The sequence below is a fragment of the Hippopotamus amphibius genome, chromosome 5 (assembly GCF_030028045.1).
Source record: "Hippopotamus amphibius kiboko isolate mHipAmp2 chromosome 5, mHipAmp2.hap2, whole genome shotgun sequence".
Classification (NCBI taxonomy): Eukaryota; Metazoa; Chordata; class Mammalia; order Artiodactyla; family Hippopotamidae; genus Hippopotamus; species Hippopotamus amphibius.
In genome coordinates, this window is record NC_080190.1 from 100,816,361 (window position 1) to 100,832,833 (window position 16,473).

The 16,473-nt window shown below is 40.0% G+C and overlaps 2 protein-coding genes across 8 annotated transcripts in view; one reads left to right on the forward strand and one right to left on the reverse strand.

The window, feature by feature from the left end:
- Positions 1–2,192, reverse strand: part of CPNE3 (copine 3) — a 51,030-nt gene extending 48,838 nt beyond the window's left edge. Inside the window, exon 1 of the mRNA XM_057736465.1 lies at positions 2,088–2,192. The gene's annotated coding sequence lies outside the window, so the exon portion shown is untranslated. The remainder of the gene's footprint in view (positions 1–2,087) is intronic.
- Positions 2,193–8,754: 6,562 nt separating this feature from the next.
- The window catches only part of RMDN1 (regulator of microtubule dynamics 1), a 58,038-nt gene continuing 50,319 nt past the window's right edge, over positions 8,755–16,473 (forward strand). For 6 of the 7 annotated variants that reach the window (XM_057736472.1, XM_057736470.1, XM_057736473.1 and 3 more), the window contains exon 1: positions 8,755–9,020. In XM_057736472.1, the coding sequence (XP_057592455.1) occupies positions 8,892–9,020 (129 nt within the window). In that variant the 5' untranslated portion in view covers positions 8,755–8,891. Of the gene's footprint in view, positions 9,021–9,304; positions 9,325–16,473 lie in introns of those variants that run through there. The other variant, XM_057736475.1, reaches the window with a different exon arrangement.

Below are 16,473 nucleotides of genomic sequence, written 5' to 3' on the forward strand. Positions count from 1 at the left end.
ATAGTAGGAAAAAAGCACAGCAATCACCATAAAAGAAAGAGGGCAAGGAACACTATGTCTAAACCTATACCAAGAATTGACAGGAGCTAGGGTATGGTATAAATTGGGTATCTGAACCCATGCTACAAAGGAAATATTCAGGGCAATAGTGATAGCACTGTGAAGAGTATATAAAAATATGTAATACTTAGGTTGACTTAAATTTACATGGAAATGAAAATTATTGTTTATAAAGTGTTCACAGCTATAGGTAAAATTAGGAGAGGTGTCTAGTCATTAAGCAACCCTTAAAAGGCAAAGAAACGTTTTGTATCCTTCATCCTGAAATCTCCTGTGCTTTTTTCTTCAGGGGCTCGATGTGAGAGAAGAAATCCCGAAAGAGAATCACACACTTGAGTGTGGGGTCAGGCCAGGCACTGTGCTGAGTGTTCTGCAGTGCGGAAATGCGGCTCCCCATCACAGGCAGAGAGCCTCAGAACTGTCCAGTCCCAGACACTTACCTCTCAGAATGTCTTCAGCCCAGAATGGGGTGCATTTTCCAACTCTTTAGTGAAAAGGAACTGCCTTTTAAAAGATTCTCAGGAAGGCAAAAGAGTGGCCCTGGGTACCACAGATTAATCTATTGGTGTGCCTCTAATTGCCATCATACATGTCATCTGTTCTCAGTTCTCTGTTCTTTTCTTATCATTTCCTGCCCTCCTCTGCCTATGCGCTACCCCCACACAAGTTGTGTTTGGCTCTGGCTGGCAGCACTCAGAGCTGCAGTTTGCTGTCCTCAATTGATGATAACAACATGATATATGTAGCTATATATAGCTTACCACTATGTGCCACACACTTTGCTAAATGTAGTCCAAAAATGACCTCATTTAATCTTCATAACGACCCTATGACATAGGAGATATTTTATCTCCATTTTACAAATACAGAAACAGGCTCTAAAAGGTTAAGTAACCTGCCCAAGTTCATACAGCTAACAAATCTCAAAGTATAGATTTCAAACCTAGGTATCCATCTTATTCCAAAGAGTAATAATGTTCTTTACATTAAGCCATAAAGCCTGTGTTCTGAAGTCACACAGACCTGAATTTCAACCTTAATGTTACCACTTACCTCTTGTGCAATTTGGTAAATTATTCAATCTGAGTTTCCTCGATTATGAAATGGAATAGCAATACCACTTAAGTTGGCGATTGTGAGCACTAAGTGAGCTAACATATACGAAAGTTGTCTAGCAGCGTTTGTGGGACACTGTAATCAGTACTCGCTGCATTCAATCCTTCTATTTGATTATCAGTTATTGAGACAGCCACGAAAAGATAACACCAAGGATAAGCAAAAATTGTGGACCATCAAGTGCAGCGTCAGTGGTAGGTTTGCTGGGTCTCCCAGAGGTTCTGGCACAGAAAAACCAATGTAACCGCACTCCCTCCACGCCCCTGGTTGTAGCGAGCCCCAAACAGAAGAAATTCGAAGCTGGAGCCTGAACTGGAACCGCTAGGATACGCCACCTCGCAACCTCCTGCTTTACACCAAAATCAAGAGTCACCTTTGCCAACCCCACCTCCCTAGCTGCTTCCCCGGAACCATCCGCTACTCGGAAGCGCGCCCCATTCCTCGGGGTATTCGCTAAGCGCAGAGCGGGGCGCGTGACCGCGTACCTCTCCTGGCTAAGGAGCTGCGGCGATTTCTAGGCACGTCACTGCTCCCTGCGCCGCAGGCCTGTCTCCCCTCCTGGGGTGGCTGGAGGATCCCGGGGACCGCCCGCCCAGGTGCAGGACCGCCAGGTCTAGGAGGCGCCTCGCGGCCCGGAGCTGAGGCCGGAACTCTGGCTCCCCCGGGAGGCGCGGGCCAGCCCTGGGCCTCTGCAGGCCGCCGACCTCGCGTCCAGCAGCTCCAGACGCCCCGCGCGCCCCGGCCTATCCCTGGCCGCACGGAGCCCAGGATGCATCTCCAGCGAGAGGGCCGGGAGGGCCCAGTCGCGCGGAGTCTGCGGGCCCGATTCTCCCGACCCGGACTCTGCTCCTCCCCCAGGGGATCGGTGCGTTGCCCGCCACACCGGGCCCGAAAGAGAAGTCCACACTCACGTCTCGGTCTCAGGGGTGGAAGTCGCGCCAAGGTAGAGACCAGGCCCGCAAAGACTGCAGAATCTCCTGGGGCCGGGGATTCACGGAAACCTGGGGCGGATCCGGCTGAAGGGCGGGGCGGGGGCGGGGCGAGGCTGAGGCCGGCTCCGCCCACCCGGCCACTGCCTGCCAAGAGCTGCTAGGTCCTGACCTGTTCCTTACCTGTAGGTGGATGCTTCAAGGCTACTCAGGTGGCTTGCTTACCGAAAACCGCAAGTTGACTTCAGGCCTTTAAATAAGTTATTTGATAAATCAAAATAAATGCCTGAAAATAAAAGAATTTATATTTGAGAAAATTTATACCACAACCTGAACCAGGAAAGAATCAGCTTCAGCATGAAAGTAGTGAAAAGCTAACTCCTGACCATTCTTATGTAGAGCTCTTTCAATGTGCACACTACTGGAGTCATTTGGTATTCTTAATTTCATTTAATCCTCACGATTTTGTGACGTATTTGTGCCATGATCCCCATTTCGCAAATGAGAAAACTACGATTGAGTAACTTGAGATTTGATAGCTAAGTAATTGGCCTACTTGCCCAAAGTCCCAGATTCAGAGTAACCTCTAAGTGACCCACTTGACTGCGACTTGGTGCTGCCTGAGATTAAACTACTGCGGAAAATATTTCTCCATTTGACTGCTTGAAATTTGAACTTCTGCCCCCCAAAACGGGGACAAAATCAATAGACAAACGCATGGGAAAAAAATATATGCCACAAACCTGACATTCAAAAAAAGGGCTAGTATCTTCAGTATAATTGCTTTTACAAAACAGAAAAAATGGGCAGGGATTTTTTTTCTTAATTACAAAAGTGGAAAAACAAAACAAATGAAGAAATATAGACTTTTCTAAGCCAAACTTTTAACCAAAAAAATGCAAAGTAAACACTTTTGAATAACTGTATCAGTGCAAGTGAAGATTCATTCATTTATTTATTCAGTACCTCCTGGGTGCCTGTTATGTGCTAAGCATTGTTTTATAGAGACTTGTGATAAACTAGTGACAGATAGAAGCTTCTATCCTAAAGGGAGAACAAATAATAAGTTATTAAAAAGAACCAAAATGATTTCAGATAACTATTCATACTGTGAAAGGAAAATCAAATTGGAATCGGTATTGATAAAAGAGCTTTCGAAAATGGAGCCAGGAGCCCACTGAGGAAGTGTGACATATGCTCATCACGGCTCAGGTGGAATCTCAATAGGAGCATCAGGAACATCTGCCCAATGTTCATGGAACTCAAGATGCTTATGGGACCCTTGTGATAGCCTATCCATTAAGGACAAATATCTTCTTCTCTGCACCAGAATCAACCATAATTTTTGCCAGACAACTTTAACAATCTCATAGTGTCTTCCTTTATAAGCCCCTTACTCTCTTTCTAGAAACACTCTTTCATTTTTACTCGTCTGTGTCTCCCAAATTGCAAATCCTGAGACCCCCAAATAAAGCTCTTTGTTCATTGCAACCTTCATACTGATTATTGTTCACAGTACCATGAGGAAAGTAATACAGGGTAATGTGATAGAAAGGGAATTGGGATAATAACCTATTCAGACAGGGAAGTTCTCTCTAAAGTGGTGATATTTTATGTGAGAACTGAAAAATAAGAAAGAGCCAGTCATACGAAGATCTGAAGGTGGAGGAATGATAGCACGGACAAAGGCAGGAATAGACTTAGCAAACCGGAGGAAGAGAAACAAGGCCTTTGTGGTTGGAACATAGTAGGGAGGAAAGAGAAGTGTTTTATTTTGTTTTTACTACAGGTTGGTAAAAACAACCTTTTTGTTTTATTTTTGATTCTGTTTTTACATTAAAGCGAAGGTCCCCAGGTATCACTAATTTAGTTTCAAGTTTCAAAATTTCCAGAATACACAGTATCAATACCCAACTTTCATGACCTTTGTCTCCACAAAAATATGGAGTAGAGAAATTAAACGCTCTTGTGCTTTTAGTACCCAATAAGCAACCTCTCATTTAAATAGACAGTGCCATAGCTACTCAATGTATTTATTCATTCTCCAACTGTAGCCTAAATTCCATTCTACTTTTGTACTTATTCATTCACCCATTTATTCAACAGGTATTGAATGCACAATATGTATCGGGCATAACAAGTTTCTAGAAACAAATTACAAATAGGCATGGGACGCAACACCTGGCAGAGATTTAAAGGGATGCTAAAATGAATGAGATATTCACAAAATACCCTCTTAGTGTTCTTCTACCTCACTGGTTGTTCCTTTCTATCTCCTTTACTTTTTGATCCTCATATACTCAGTTCTTACTGGAGTGCCCCAAGTTTTAGTTGTTGACTCTTCGTTTTTCTGTATTTATCCACACCTTTAGTTACCTCACCTAGTCTTACAGCTATATTCTAAAGGCTACCAAACTTTCAACTCCTGAAACTCTAGATTCCAACTCCCTACTTGGCAGTTGTGTTAGTTATCTACCGCTCCACAATAGAGTATACATTTATTACACAGCTTCTGTGTTTCAGGAATTTCAGAGTGGCTTAGCTGAGTGGCTCTGGCTCATCCTCTCTCACAAGAGTTGCAGTCAGGTTTTGTGCAGGGTTGCAGGGGCTGGAGGAACCACTTCCAAGGCGGCTTACTCACATGTAATGGTGTTGCTTCTTGTCAATGGGAAACCTCAGTTCCTCTCCAACATGCGCCTCTTAATAGGGCTGCTTGAGTACCCTAACAGCATGGCTGTTGGCTTCCACTAGAGTAAACAATCCAAAAGCTCAAGGCAGAAGCTTAATGAGTTTTATGATTTAGCCTCAGGAGTCACATACCATCACCTCTGCAGTATTCTATTGGTCAAATAGACCAGGCTATATCTAATGTGAGAGGGAATCCCATAAAGGAGTGAAACCAGGAGGTAAGAACCATTGGGGGCCATCCTGAAGGCTGGCTACCACAGATGTCTAATAATCACTTCAAATCTAAATGTATAAATAAACCCTCCTGATCTTCCTTCCCAAACTTGTATCTCTCACAGTCTTCTCTATGTCAAGTAACGGCAAATCTTCCTTCCAGTTGTTTGGGCCAAAACACTTGGAGACACCTTTGCCTCTCTCATACCCCAACCCATCTGGTCCAGGGTGTTGGCTGCTCTTATCAACTCTACTTTCAAAATACATCTGGATTCTGACTACTCCTATTTTCCAGCCTAGCCCAATTCATCATGATCTCATTCTAGATTACTGTAGTATCCTAGTAACAGCTACCCTACCTGCTCCCCTTCACTCTATGTTCAAAATAGTCAGAAGGATCTAATTAAAATGTAAATTAGACTGTGTCACACACAATCATACAAAGAAAAAAAGCCAAAGTCCCTACAATTGACTACAAGGTTCTACATTACTTGGTCCCCACCTCCTCTCTGACCTTATCTCTTAATACTCTCCTCCTTGATCACTCAATCTAAAGTAGACTTATGTTCAGAGAAAATGCCACCTGCCTTCCCAGTTCAGGCCTTTGCACTTTCATTTTCCTTGGCATGATATGTCAGCCCCCAGATGTCTTCATGGCTCATTCCTTCTTTCCCCTCAGTGAGTTCTTTTGTGGCCACCACCCTATTTAAAACTGTAATGCCTACACAGAAATACACTCTATACCCCTTCCTGCTTTGTCTTCCTTTTCAGCATTTATCATCATCTATTATATCTTCTGAAATCTATTATATCATTTATCTTGCTTACTATCTTTCCCCAACTGGAATATATAGTCCACTAGGAATTATTCATTCAGATCTAGAAGGATACCAAGCATACCATAGATAAACAAAATATATTTGTTTAATGAATGAAGAAATTGTGCCAGGCCCTGTTATAGGCAAAAATTAGACATGTCATTAAGTTTACAGTATAGTGAGGGCACATATTACTAATTGTTATCAACTTGGGGATATATATATAGATACAGCTGATTCACTTTGTTGCACAACAGAAACTGGCACAAGAGTGTAAAGCAATTATACTCCAAAAAAGATCTGAAAAAATATATACAAACCACAAATTATAAGCAAAAAGATTAAAAAATAAAAATAAAATATACTCTAGATTGACAAATAATCACAAATATAAAAATGAAATTATAACATGTGCTTAGAGCCATAAAGAAAATGAAAATACATTAGGGGATTCAAGAAAAATTTCTCTGAGGAAGTAACATTTGGACTGAGAGCTGAAAGTATATGAATAGGAATTAGCTAGGTGAGGAATAGTGGAGTGCGGTGGAGGGAGGGGGAGAGTGCCCAGGTAGCGAAATGGGAAGGAATCCTGACAGAACGAATATCACAGAAAGTCTGAGGCTCACAGGAGGCAAGAAAAGATACTGTGCCTGGAGCCGAGAGAGAAATATTACAGATTTAAAGAGACTAAAGAAACAGGACAAATAAATGCAACACATAATCAGGATTTGATCCGAGTTGGGGAAAAAATAGTTTCTATAAAGGACAGCATTGGGAAAATAAGCAAAACTTGTATATTAAATAATAATATTCTGTCAATTTCAATTTCCTGAATTTGATAATTGTACTGGGACTAAATAAGAGAACGTCTTTGTTTCTGGTCATGAAGAGTCATGATATCTGTAATCTACTCTCAAGAGGTTCAACAACAGAAAATAATAATAGAAATATAATATACATAATATATGTAATATAAGTAAAGAAAGATAAAGAAAATGTGATAAAGCATTAACAATGGATGAATTTAGGCAAAGAATATATGGGATTTCTTACAACTTTCCTATGGATCTAAATTTTTTTTCACAATGAAAATTTTAATTAAAATTTTACTCTGGCTGAAATAGAAACTCAATCTCAGGATTATGACGGCATATTCAGTGGTATAAACATATTATTTAGCAATGATGAGAAAACCACTAGTAGAAATATGTAAAAAAAAAAAAAGTAAATTGGGAAGAGGATCTGTATATTTTTTAAAATATAGTTTAAGGGCTTCCCTGGTGGCACAGTGGTTAAGAATCCGTCTGCCAATGAAGGGGACATGAGTTTGAGCCCTGGTTGGGGAAAATCCCACATGCTGTGGAGCAGCTAAGCCCAAGCGCCACAACTACTGAGTCTGTGCTCTAGAGCCCACGAGCCACAACTAATGAGCCCATGCACCACAACTATTGAAGCTCAGCTGCCTAGACCCCTGCTCTGCAACAAGAGGAGCCACCGCAATGAGAAGCCTGCGCACCGCAATGAAGAGTAGCCCCTGCTCTCTGAAATTACAGAAGGCCCACACGCAGCAATGAAGACCCAACACAGCCAAAAAAAATAAACATAAAAAATATAGTTTATTTTATACGTTTATTTATTTTTGGCTGCATTGGTCCTTTGTTTCTGCATGCAAGCTTTCTCTAGTTGTGGCCAGAGGGAGCTACTCTTTGTTGCAGTGCACAGGCTTCTCATTGCAGTGGCTTCTCTTGCTGCAGAGCACCGGCTCTAGGCACACAGGCTTCAGTAGTTGCAGCACACAGGCTCAGTTGCTCCATGGAACGTGTGATCTTCCCGAACCCGTGAGCGAACCCAAGTCCCCTGCACTGGCAGGTGGATTCTTAACCACTGTATCAACAGGAAGTCCCTAAATATACTTTAAAAACAAAAAACAATGATATCACTGACGTAATCCTAAAGAAATGTGGTTGATTTATTGGGAAGTGGTGGAAGGAGCAATCAACAGAAGCACTGGACTTGTTAGAAGACATGCATTCTAGTCTTCTACCAATATTTGCCAGCTATGTATCCTTGGTTAATAAATCTCTTTGGGCTATAATTCACTTGCTTATTAACTTGGGAACCACTTACTTCACAAGGTAGTTGAGAAGATCAAATGAAATAAAAATGTGTGTTAATTCACTACACAGTACTAAAAGTATTATATAAATGTAGCCTAGTTTTTAAAAACTATTATTTTCCCTTATTGCCCATAAAAATTTTCATATATTCCATACAGTAGGTTTGCAGCTTGTGTTTTCTCCTACATCGGCTCTGAAGTAGGATTCAAAACCTCTTCATTTCCCCCAAAAGAATTTCAGTCCAGTGAGAAGCAATACTGACCTTACTGACTATTCTGAGGGAAAGTCAGGGATCTTATACCACACATCCCAAAGCATACGACGCCATCAACCTTCTGGAAAGAGGCCTCCTCTCCCTAGTCTTTCTCACTGGACCAGTGTGGGCTGGTCATTCTTTGCTCATCTCTTGGCTTCTCCCTTCTCCCCGAGAAACTCCCCCTCCAGTCTCTCAACCTCTTCCATTCCCTTCTTTACATAGAATAGTTGAATTCTAACAAGCATTTATTTCCTAAAAGGACCCTCCAGTACCAGGATTCTCCCCACCTTTGAAGGCAGCAGAGAATTATAAACAACAAATCATTATTTACTTGCAGACGTAAATTCTTGAGGCTATTTCAGCTCTTTCAAGTCTGTTCTGCTGATCTGTCCTCCTGCCAAAGCCAAGACAGATCCCCAGACCCCCACCTCCCCAGGGGGGGCAGAAGCCTGAAGGCAGGAGGGCGCAAGCTTCCGGTGCCAGTCCACTCGACGCAGGCGCGGAAAGGAGGGTCCCACCCAATCGGGGTATTTCCCGCCCCCAGAAACCGTGGGCCGGAAGCCGCGAAGGCGAAGAGACCAGGCCCCGGAAGCGGGAGGACGCGGCTCTCTCTGGAAAGACCCGGGCGCCTTTTGCTCTGCCCCGCTTCGTGGCGGCCAAAGGGTTGCAGGGTCAAGCCTGCGAGTTGTGGGTCATGGCGCTAGCCGTGCGGCTCTGGCGCTCTCTTCGTTTGGGGCGTAGCGGCGCCCCGGGACCTCGGCTCCCGACGGGCGCTGCCGGCAGCCGCGGACAGTGCGTTCCTTGGCGACTCGGCGGCTCTGAGGTACCCTCGCGCTCCCGCTTTCCTCCCCTAGCGGCTGGGCTCCGGCGGCCTCTTCCTTCCTCAGGCTTGGTGGCCCCGCGTCACCTTAGGGTCTGTGGTGAACTGAGGAAGGAGCGCTCCCGGAGACCGTGACGGACAGGTTCTCTTTAGCAAGCTCCTTCACTCTCTGAAAACTGGGGTGGGAAGAAGAGCGGCGAGCCCCGCCCCCGGCCCCCAGCCCCTCCCGTCTCTCCGGAGAATCTGTCTCCTCCCTGTCTTTCCTATGTAAACACATGGAGGGGAGAAAGACCTTGACCGCCGGGAGGTAATTTTCGCTTTCGGTGATGGCCGGATCCGGTGATAGATAGCACCAGAGGCTGTCAGCCTACCCGATTTTGAAAAGTTTGCAGTGTGATGTTGAAAATTTCTTCCACTCAGAAACAGAGATTTTTGTCCTATTTAGGTTTAAAACTTATTTTTGTTTCTTGTTTCATCGGTGTAGTGCTAAGGAAGAATGTTGGGATGTTGGATTGTCATCCCGATTTTGGCATTTCTGTTAGGCTGCTTGGCCTTGGTTTGTTTATCTCTGAAGGGGGATTGAAGGATGAGGGTGCGCATTGGATATATATCATTTGAACTAGGTGCTTCATTATTTTAAATTATTTTAAAGACATATTTTTGACTGCCTGCTATGTTCAGAGTTGTGGGGTGGGGGAGGGATGAAAGACAGTAAGGCTTGATCCCTTTCCTTGGAAGAGCTTATAGCCAGATGGATTGATGTTAGATATGAGCAGAGGGATGGGAGGAGTACTAAGTATGAAACTAGCCTCAAGTTTCCAAATAAGAGCTTTGATGAGATAAAAATTCCGTTTTACTGGAATGATCATAGTTTAAATAATAATAGCTAACATGTATTGAAGGCTTACTATATAACCTTGCATTGTGTTAAGCATTACCTGATTTAATTGTCTATTGAAATGTTTCCATGCACCCTATGAAATAAGAATTGTTATATTAACCGTTTTTTAGAAGAGGAAACTGAAATAAGGTTAAATAATGTATCCAAGTCACAAAGCTAGGAAGACGTTGTATCTCCAGATACTCCGAGTATCTCCAGAGCACATGAGCTGCATGTGGCCTTTGTGCTTAAAAAACTGAAAACTAGAAAAGAAAGATAGAAAAAAATAGAAAAAAATCACGAGATACTAGAGAGGTTTGTAGGTAATAAAACTCCACTCTAAGCCAAAGGCAATAATGAAAATTCTTTCCTCCAAGTATATTGAATTTTTAGGGAATTGGAACTATTTACAATTACCAGATTTTCAGTTTTTCTTGCATTTTCATAGCCTTATTTCTGTTTTTCTTTTTCCTAGAACTTCCTCCCAGTGTGATGTCAGTAAGTTGAGCTTGAGGTATTTATTCCCTAGGAGTTTGCAGAGATTGTGGGCTACTTTTGAGTAGCTGAGAAGAGATTTCATTTTTTCTGTCTTTTTCAATTTGTAATCTGTATTACAAAATACTCATCTCTGAATGTTTATTTTTCAGTTAATTTGTACTGAGTGCTTACTATGAGCAAGGCTGTTCTAAGCTTTGAGGGTATAATGAACGTGAGAAACAAACCCTTTTCTCATTGATCTGACAGAGGGAAAGATAGTTATTGAGTAAATGTAATGAATGCTAAGTGTTAGGAAAAGGGAAGTACAGTTAAGCCTAAACTGATCTTAAAGGGAAAAGGGGAAATGTGTAGAAAGTTAGAGATGAGATATGATAATGAGATGACAGGAGAAAAGAATATGCCGGTAGAGAGAGTAGCATGCTACAGGCTTTGAAGTAAGAAAAAGTGGCATTTTTGAGGAACTGAAAGTATGACTGAAGCTTGGAGTGGGAGAGTAAACTGAAATAAACGAAAGCTGAAAAGTTAGGCAAGTGCAAGTTTATTAGTTATCTGTTACTGATAACAAATTATCACAAAACCTGATATCTTAAAGCAACAAACGTGTATTATCTCATGGTTTCTGTTGCCTGGGAATTCAGGTGAGGTTTATCTGGGTGCCTCTAACTGAAGATCTCTCATAAGGTTTAATAAAGCTGTTCAGTTGCTAAGTGCTCATGTGAAGGCTCAACTTGAGGGTAGAGGGTTAAGTTCTGCTTCTAAGTTCATCATGTGCCTGTAGACAGGCCTTTGTTACTCACCAGAAGGCCTTCTCAGGGCTTCCTCAAGACACAGCAGCTAGATTCCTCCATGGCAGGCATGCAGTCAGAATGAACACATGAGAAAGTGAGTATCAAACATGGAAGCCACAGTCTTTTTATAACCTAATCTTAGAAGTAACAGCTTTTCATTTCTGCATATTCTGTTTCTTAGAAGGAAATCAGTAAGTTCAGCCTGCCTTTAAGGGAAGTGAATATCAGAAGGCAGCACTCATTGAGGGCCATTTTATTTTATTTATTTTTAAATTGAGAGATAATCGACATATATTAGTTTCAGGTGTACAACATGATTATTCAGTATTTTTAATTGTATATATTGTGAAATGATCACCACAGTAAATCTAATTAACATCAATCTCCACACATACTTACCATATCCTGGTGATGAGAACTTTTAAGATTTATTCTCTCAGCAACTTTCAAATGTACAATACAGTATTGTTAACTGTAGTCACCAGGCTGTACATTATATCCCCAAGATGTATTTATTTAATAACTGGAAGTTTGTACCTTTTGACCACCTTCACCCATCTCTTGCCCAAACCCCCAACTCCTCTTCCTCTCACCACAACCCCTCTTCTCCTGCCTCTGGCAACCAATAAGCTCTTATCTATGAGTGGATTTTTTTTTTTTTTTTTTTTTTTAGACTCTACATTTAAGTGAGATCATTCTGTATTTGTCTTTTTCTCTCTCACTTATTTCACTTAGCCTAATGCCCTCTAGGTCCATGTTGTTGCAAATGGCAAGATTTCTTTTTTTCAAGGTTGAATAATATTACATTGTGTGTGTGTGTGTGTGTATCATTTTGTTGTTTATTCATTGATGGACACTTAGGTTGCTTTCATGTCTTGGCTATTGTAAATAATATTGCAGTGCAACATGGGGTGCATATATTTTTTCAAGTTAATGTTTTTGTTTCCTTTGGATAAATACCCAGAAGTGGAATTGGTGGATCATATTGAAGTTCTATTTTTAATTTTTGGAAGAACCTTCATACCGTTTTCCATAGTGGCTGCATCAATTTACATTCCCAACAAGGGCACACAAAAGTGTCCTTTTCTTAAATCGTCTCCAGCACTGGTTATATCTTTTCTTTTTGATAATAGCCATTCTAACAGATGTGAGGTGAGATTTCATTTTTTTTTGATTTGCATTTCTGTGGTGATTAGTGATGTTGAGTACCTTTTCATGTATCAGTTGGCTATATGTATATCTTCTTTGGAAAAATGTCTCTTCAGATCCTTTGCCCATTTTTTTAATTGGATGTTTGTTTTTTTGCTTTTGAGTTGTATGAGTTCTCAATATATTTTAGATACTAACCCCTTATCAGATATGTGATTTGCAAATATTTTTTCCCTTTTGGTAGGTTGCCTTTTCATTTTGTTCATTGTTTCCTTTGCTGTGCAGAAGCTTTTTAGTTTGATGAAGTCCCACTTGTTTGTTTTTTGCTTCTGTTGCCTTTGTTTTTGGTGTCAAAGTCATTACCAAGACTAATGTTCTGGAGTTTACCCATGTTTCCTTCTAGGAGTTTTATGGTTTCAGGTCTTCTAATCAAGTCTTTAATCCATTTTGAGTTAATTTTTGTGTATGGAGTAGTGATAGTGGTCCAGTTTCATTCTTTTGCATGTGGCTGTCCAGTCTTCCCAACACCAAAGAGACTGTCCTTTCCCCATTATATAGTCTTGACTCCTTTGTCAATAATTAACTGACAACATAGGCATGGGGTTATTTCGGGGCTCTCTGTTCTGTTTCATTGACCTATATGTCTGTTTTTTATGTGAATACCATACTGTTTTGATCACTATAGCTTTATAATTTAGTTTGAAATCAGGGAGCATGATGCCTCCAGCTTTGCTCTTTTTTTCTCCAGATTGCTTTGGCTATTTGGGGTCTTTTGTAATTCCATACAAATTTTAGGATTGTTTGTTATATTTCTGTGAAAAACACCATTGAAATTTTGATAGGGATTATACTGAACCTGCAGATTGCTTTGAGTAGTATGGGCCTTTTAGCAATATTAATTCCTTTAAACCACGAGCATGGAATATCTTTCCATTGTGTCCTCTTCAATTTCTTTCATCAGTTTCTTATAGTTTTTAGTGTACAGGTCTTTCACCTCCTTGGTTAAATTTATTCCTAGGTATTTTATTCTTTTTGGCATAACTGAATGGGATTGTTTTCTTAATTTCTCTTTTTGATAATTTGTTATTAGTATATAAAAACAACATTTTTGTATATTGATTTTGTATGCTGCAACTTTAATGAATTTGTAAATTATTTCTAACAGTTTTTTGGTGGAGTCTTTAGGGTTTTCTGTGTACACCATCATATCATCTGCAGATACTGACAATTTTACTTTTCTAATTTGTATGCCCCTTCCCCCCCTTTTTTTCTTGCCTAATTGCTCTGGCTAGGACTTCCAATACTATACTGAATAAAAGTGGCAAGAGAGGGTATCTGTGTCTTGTTTCTCATCTTAGAGGAAAAGCTTTCAACTTTTTACCATTGACTGTAATGTTAGCTATGGGCTTGTTATTTATGGCCTTTATTATGTTGAGGTACATTCCCTCTATATCCTCTTTGTTCATAATTTTATCATAAATAGTGAATTTTGACAAATGCTTTTTTTGCATCTATTGAGATGATCATACAATTTTTGGTATTCATTTTGTTAATGTGGTGTATCATATTGATTTGCAGATGTTGAACCATCCTTGCATTCCTAAAATAAATCTCACTTGATCTTGGCTTATGATTCTTTTAATATATTGTTAAATTTCATTCGCTAATTTTGTTGAAGATTTTTGCATCTATATTCATCAGGGATATTGGCCTGTTCTTTTTTTTTCTTGTAATGTTCTTGTCTAACTTTGGAATTAGGGTAATGCTGGCCTCATAAAATGAATTTGGAAGTTTTTCCTCTTCTGTTTTTGAAAGAGTTTGAGAAAGATTGGTATTCAGTCCTTAAATGTTTGATAGAATTCACCAGTGAATCCATCTAGTCCTAGGCTGTTCTTTGTTGGGAGGCTTTTTATTACTGATTCAGTTGCCTTAATTGGTCTGTTTAGATTTTCTATTTCTTCATGATACAGCCTTGGTAGGTTGTATGTTAGTAGGAATTTATCCATTTCTTCTAGGTTGTTCAATTTGTTGGTGTGTGATTGTTCATAGTAGTTGCTTCTGGTCCTTTTATACTTCTTTGGTACTAATTGCATTGTCTCCTCTTTCATTTATAATTATGTTTGAGTCCTCTCTCTTTTACTTGGTGAATCTAGGTAAATGTTTGTTGATTTTGTGTACCTTAAAAAATAAAAACAAAAACAAAAAAAATGCTGGCCTTTGTTTTATTGATCTCTTCTATTGTCTTTTTAGTCTCTATTTCATTTGTTTTCCCTCTTATCTTAGTTATTTCCTTCCTTTCCACTAATTTTGGATTTTTTTTCTTTTCTTTTTTTCCCCTCCTTCCCTTCCTCCTTTCCTTCCTTCTTTTCATTCTTTCTTTCCTCCTTGAGGTGTAAAGTGAGTTGTTTAATTGAAATCTTTAATGTTTTTTAACATAGGCATTTATCACCGTGAACTTCCATCTTAGAACTACTTTTGCTACATCCTTTCCTCTTAGAACTACTTTTGGTATGCTGTATTGCCATTCAGGTTTTTCAAGGGTTTTTTTGTTTTGTCTTGTTTTGTTTTAATTTCTCTTGATTTCTTTTTTGGAGCATTGGTTGTTCAGTCATGTGTTGCTTAATCTTCAGATATATGTGAATTTTCTTTTTTTTTATTATTTTTTTAAGAACTTTTATTGAGATACAGTTAACAGACAATAAACAGCATGTATTTAGAGTGTACAATTTGGTATCCCAATCTCCCAATTCATTCCCCCCCAACCCTCCTCGCTTTCCCCACCTGGTGTCCACGTGTTTGTTCTCTACACCTGTGTCTCTATTTCTGCCTTGCATTTCCTCTTTCATAGTTGTTAGCATTTGCCTTATGTATTGAGGTGCTCCTATATTGGGTTCATATAGATTTATAATTGTTATCTCCTCTTCTTGGATGGATCTCTTGATCTTTATGTAATGTCCTTTCTTGTCTCTTGTAACATTTTTTATTTTAAAGTCTATTTTATCTGAGATGAGTATTGCTACTCCAGCTTTCTTTTGATTTTCATTTGCATGGAATATCTTTTTCCATCCCCTCACTTTCAGTCTGTATGTGTCCCTAGGTCTGAAGTGAGTCTCTTGTAGACAGCATATATATGGGTCTTGTTTTTGTATCCATTCAGCCAATCTGTGTCTTCTGGTTGGTGCATTTAGTCCATTTATATTCAAGGTAATTATCGATATGTATGTTCCTTGTACCATTTTCTTAATTGTTTTGTTTTTGTTTTTGTAGGTCCTTTTCTTCTCTTAAGTTTCCCGCTTAGAGAAGTTCCTTTAGCATTTGTTGTAGGACTGGTTTGGTGGTGCTGAATTCTCTTAGCTGTTGCTTGTCTGTAAAGCTTTTGATTTCTCCATCAAATCTGAATGAGATCCTTGCTGGGTAGAGTATTGGTTGTAGGTTCTTTCCTTTCATCACTTTAAATATATCATGCCACTCTCTTTTGGCTTGCAGAGTTTCTGCTGAGAAATCAGCTGTTAACCTGATGGGAGTTCCCTTATGTGTTATTTGTCATTTTTCCCTTGTTGCTTTTAATAACATTTCTCTGTCTTTAATTTCTGTCAGTTTGACTACTATATGTCTTGGCATGTTTCTCCTTGGGTTTATCCTGCCTGGGACTCTCTGTGCTTCCTGGACTTGGGTAGCTATTTCCTTTCCCATGTTAGGGAAGTTTTCAACTATAATCTCTTCCAATATTTTCTCAGGTCCTTTCTCTCTCTCTCTCTTCTCCTTCTGGGACCCCTATAATGCGAATGTTGGCACGTTTAACATTGTCTCAGAGGTATCTTAGGCTGTCCTCAGTTCTTTTCATTCTTTTTTCTTTATTCTTTTTTGCATCAGTGATTATCACCATTCTGTCTTCCAGGTCACTTATTTGCCCTTCTGCCTCAGTTAATCTGCTATTGGTTCCTTCTAGTGTATTTTTCATTTCAGTTATTGTGTTACATATCTCTGTTTGTTTGCTCTTTAATTCTTCTAGGTCTTTGGTAAACTTTTCCATCTTTGCATCCAGTCTTTTTTCAAAGTGCTGGATCATCTTCACTATCATTATTCTGAATTCTTTTTCTGTAAGGGTGCCTGTCTCCTCTTCATTTAGTTGTTTTTCTGG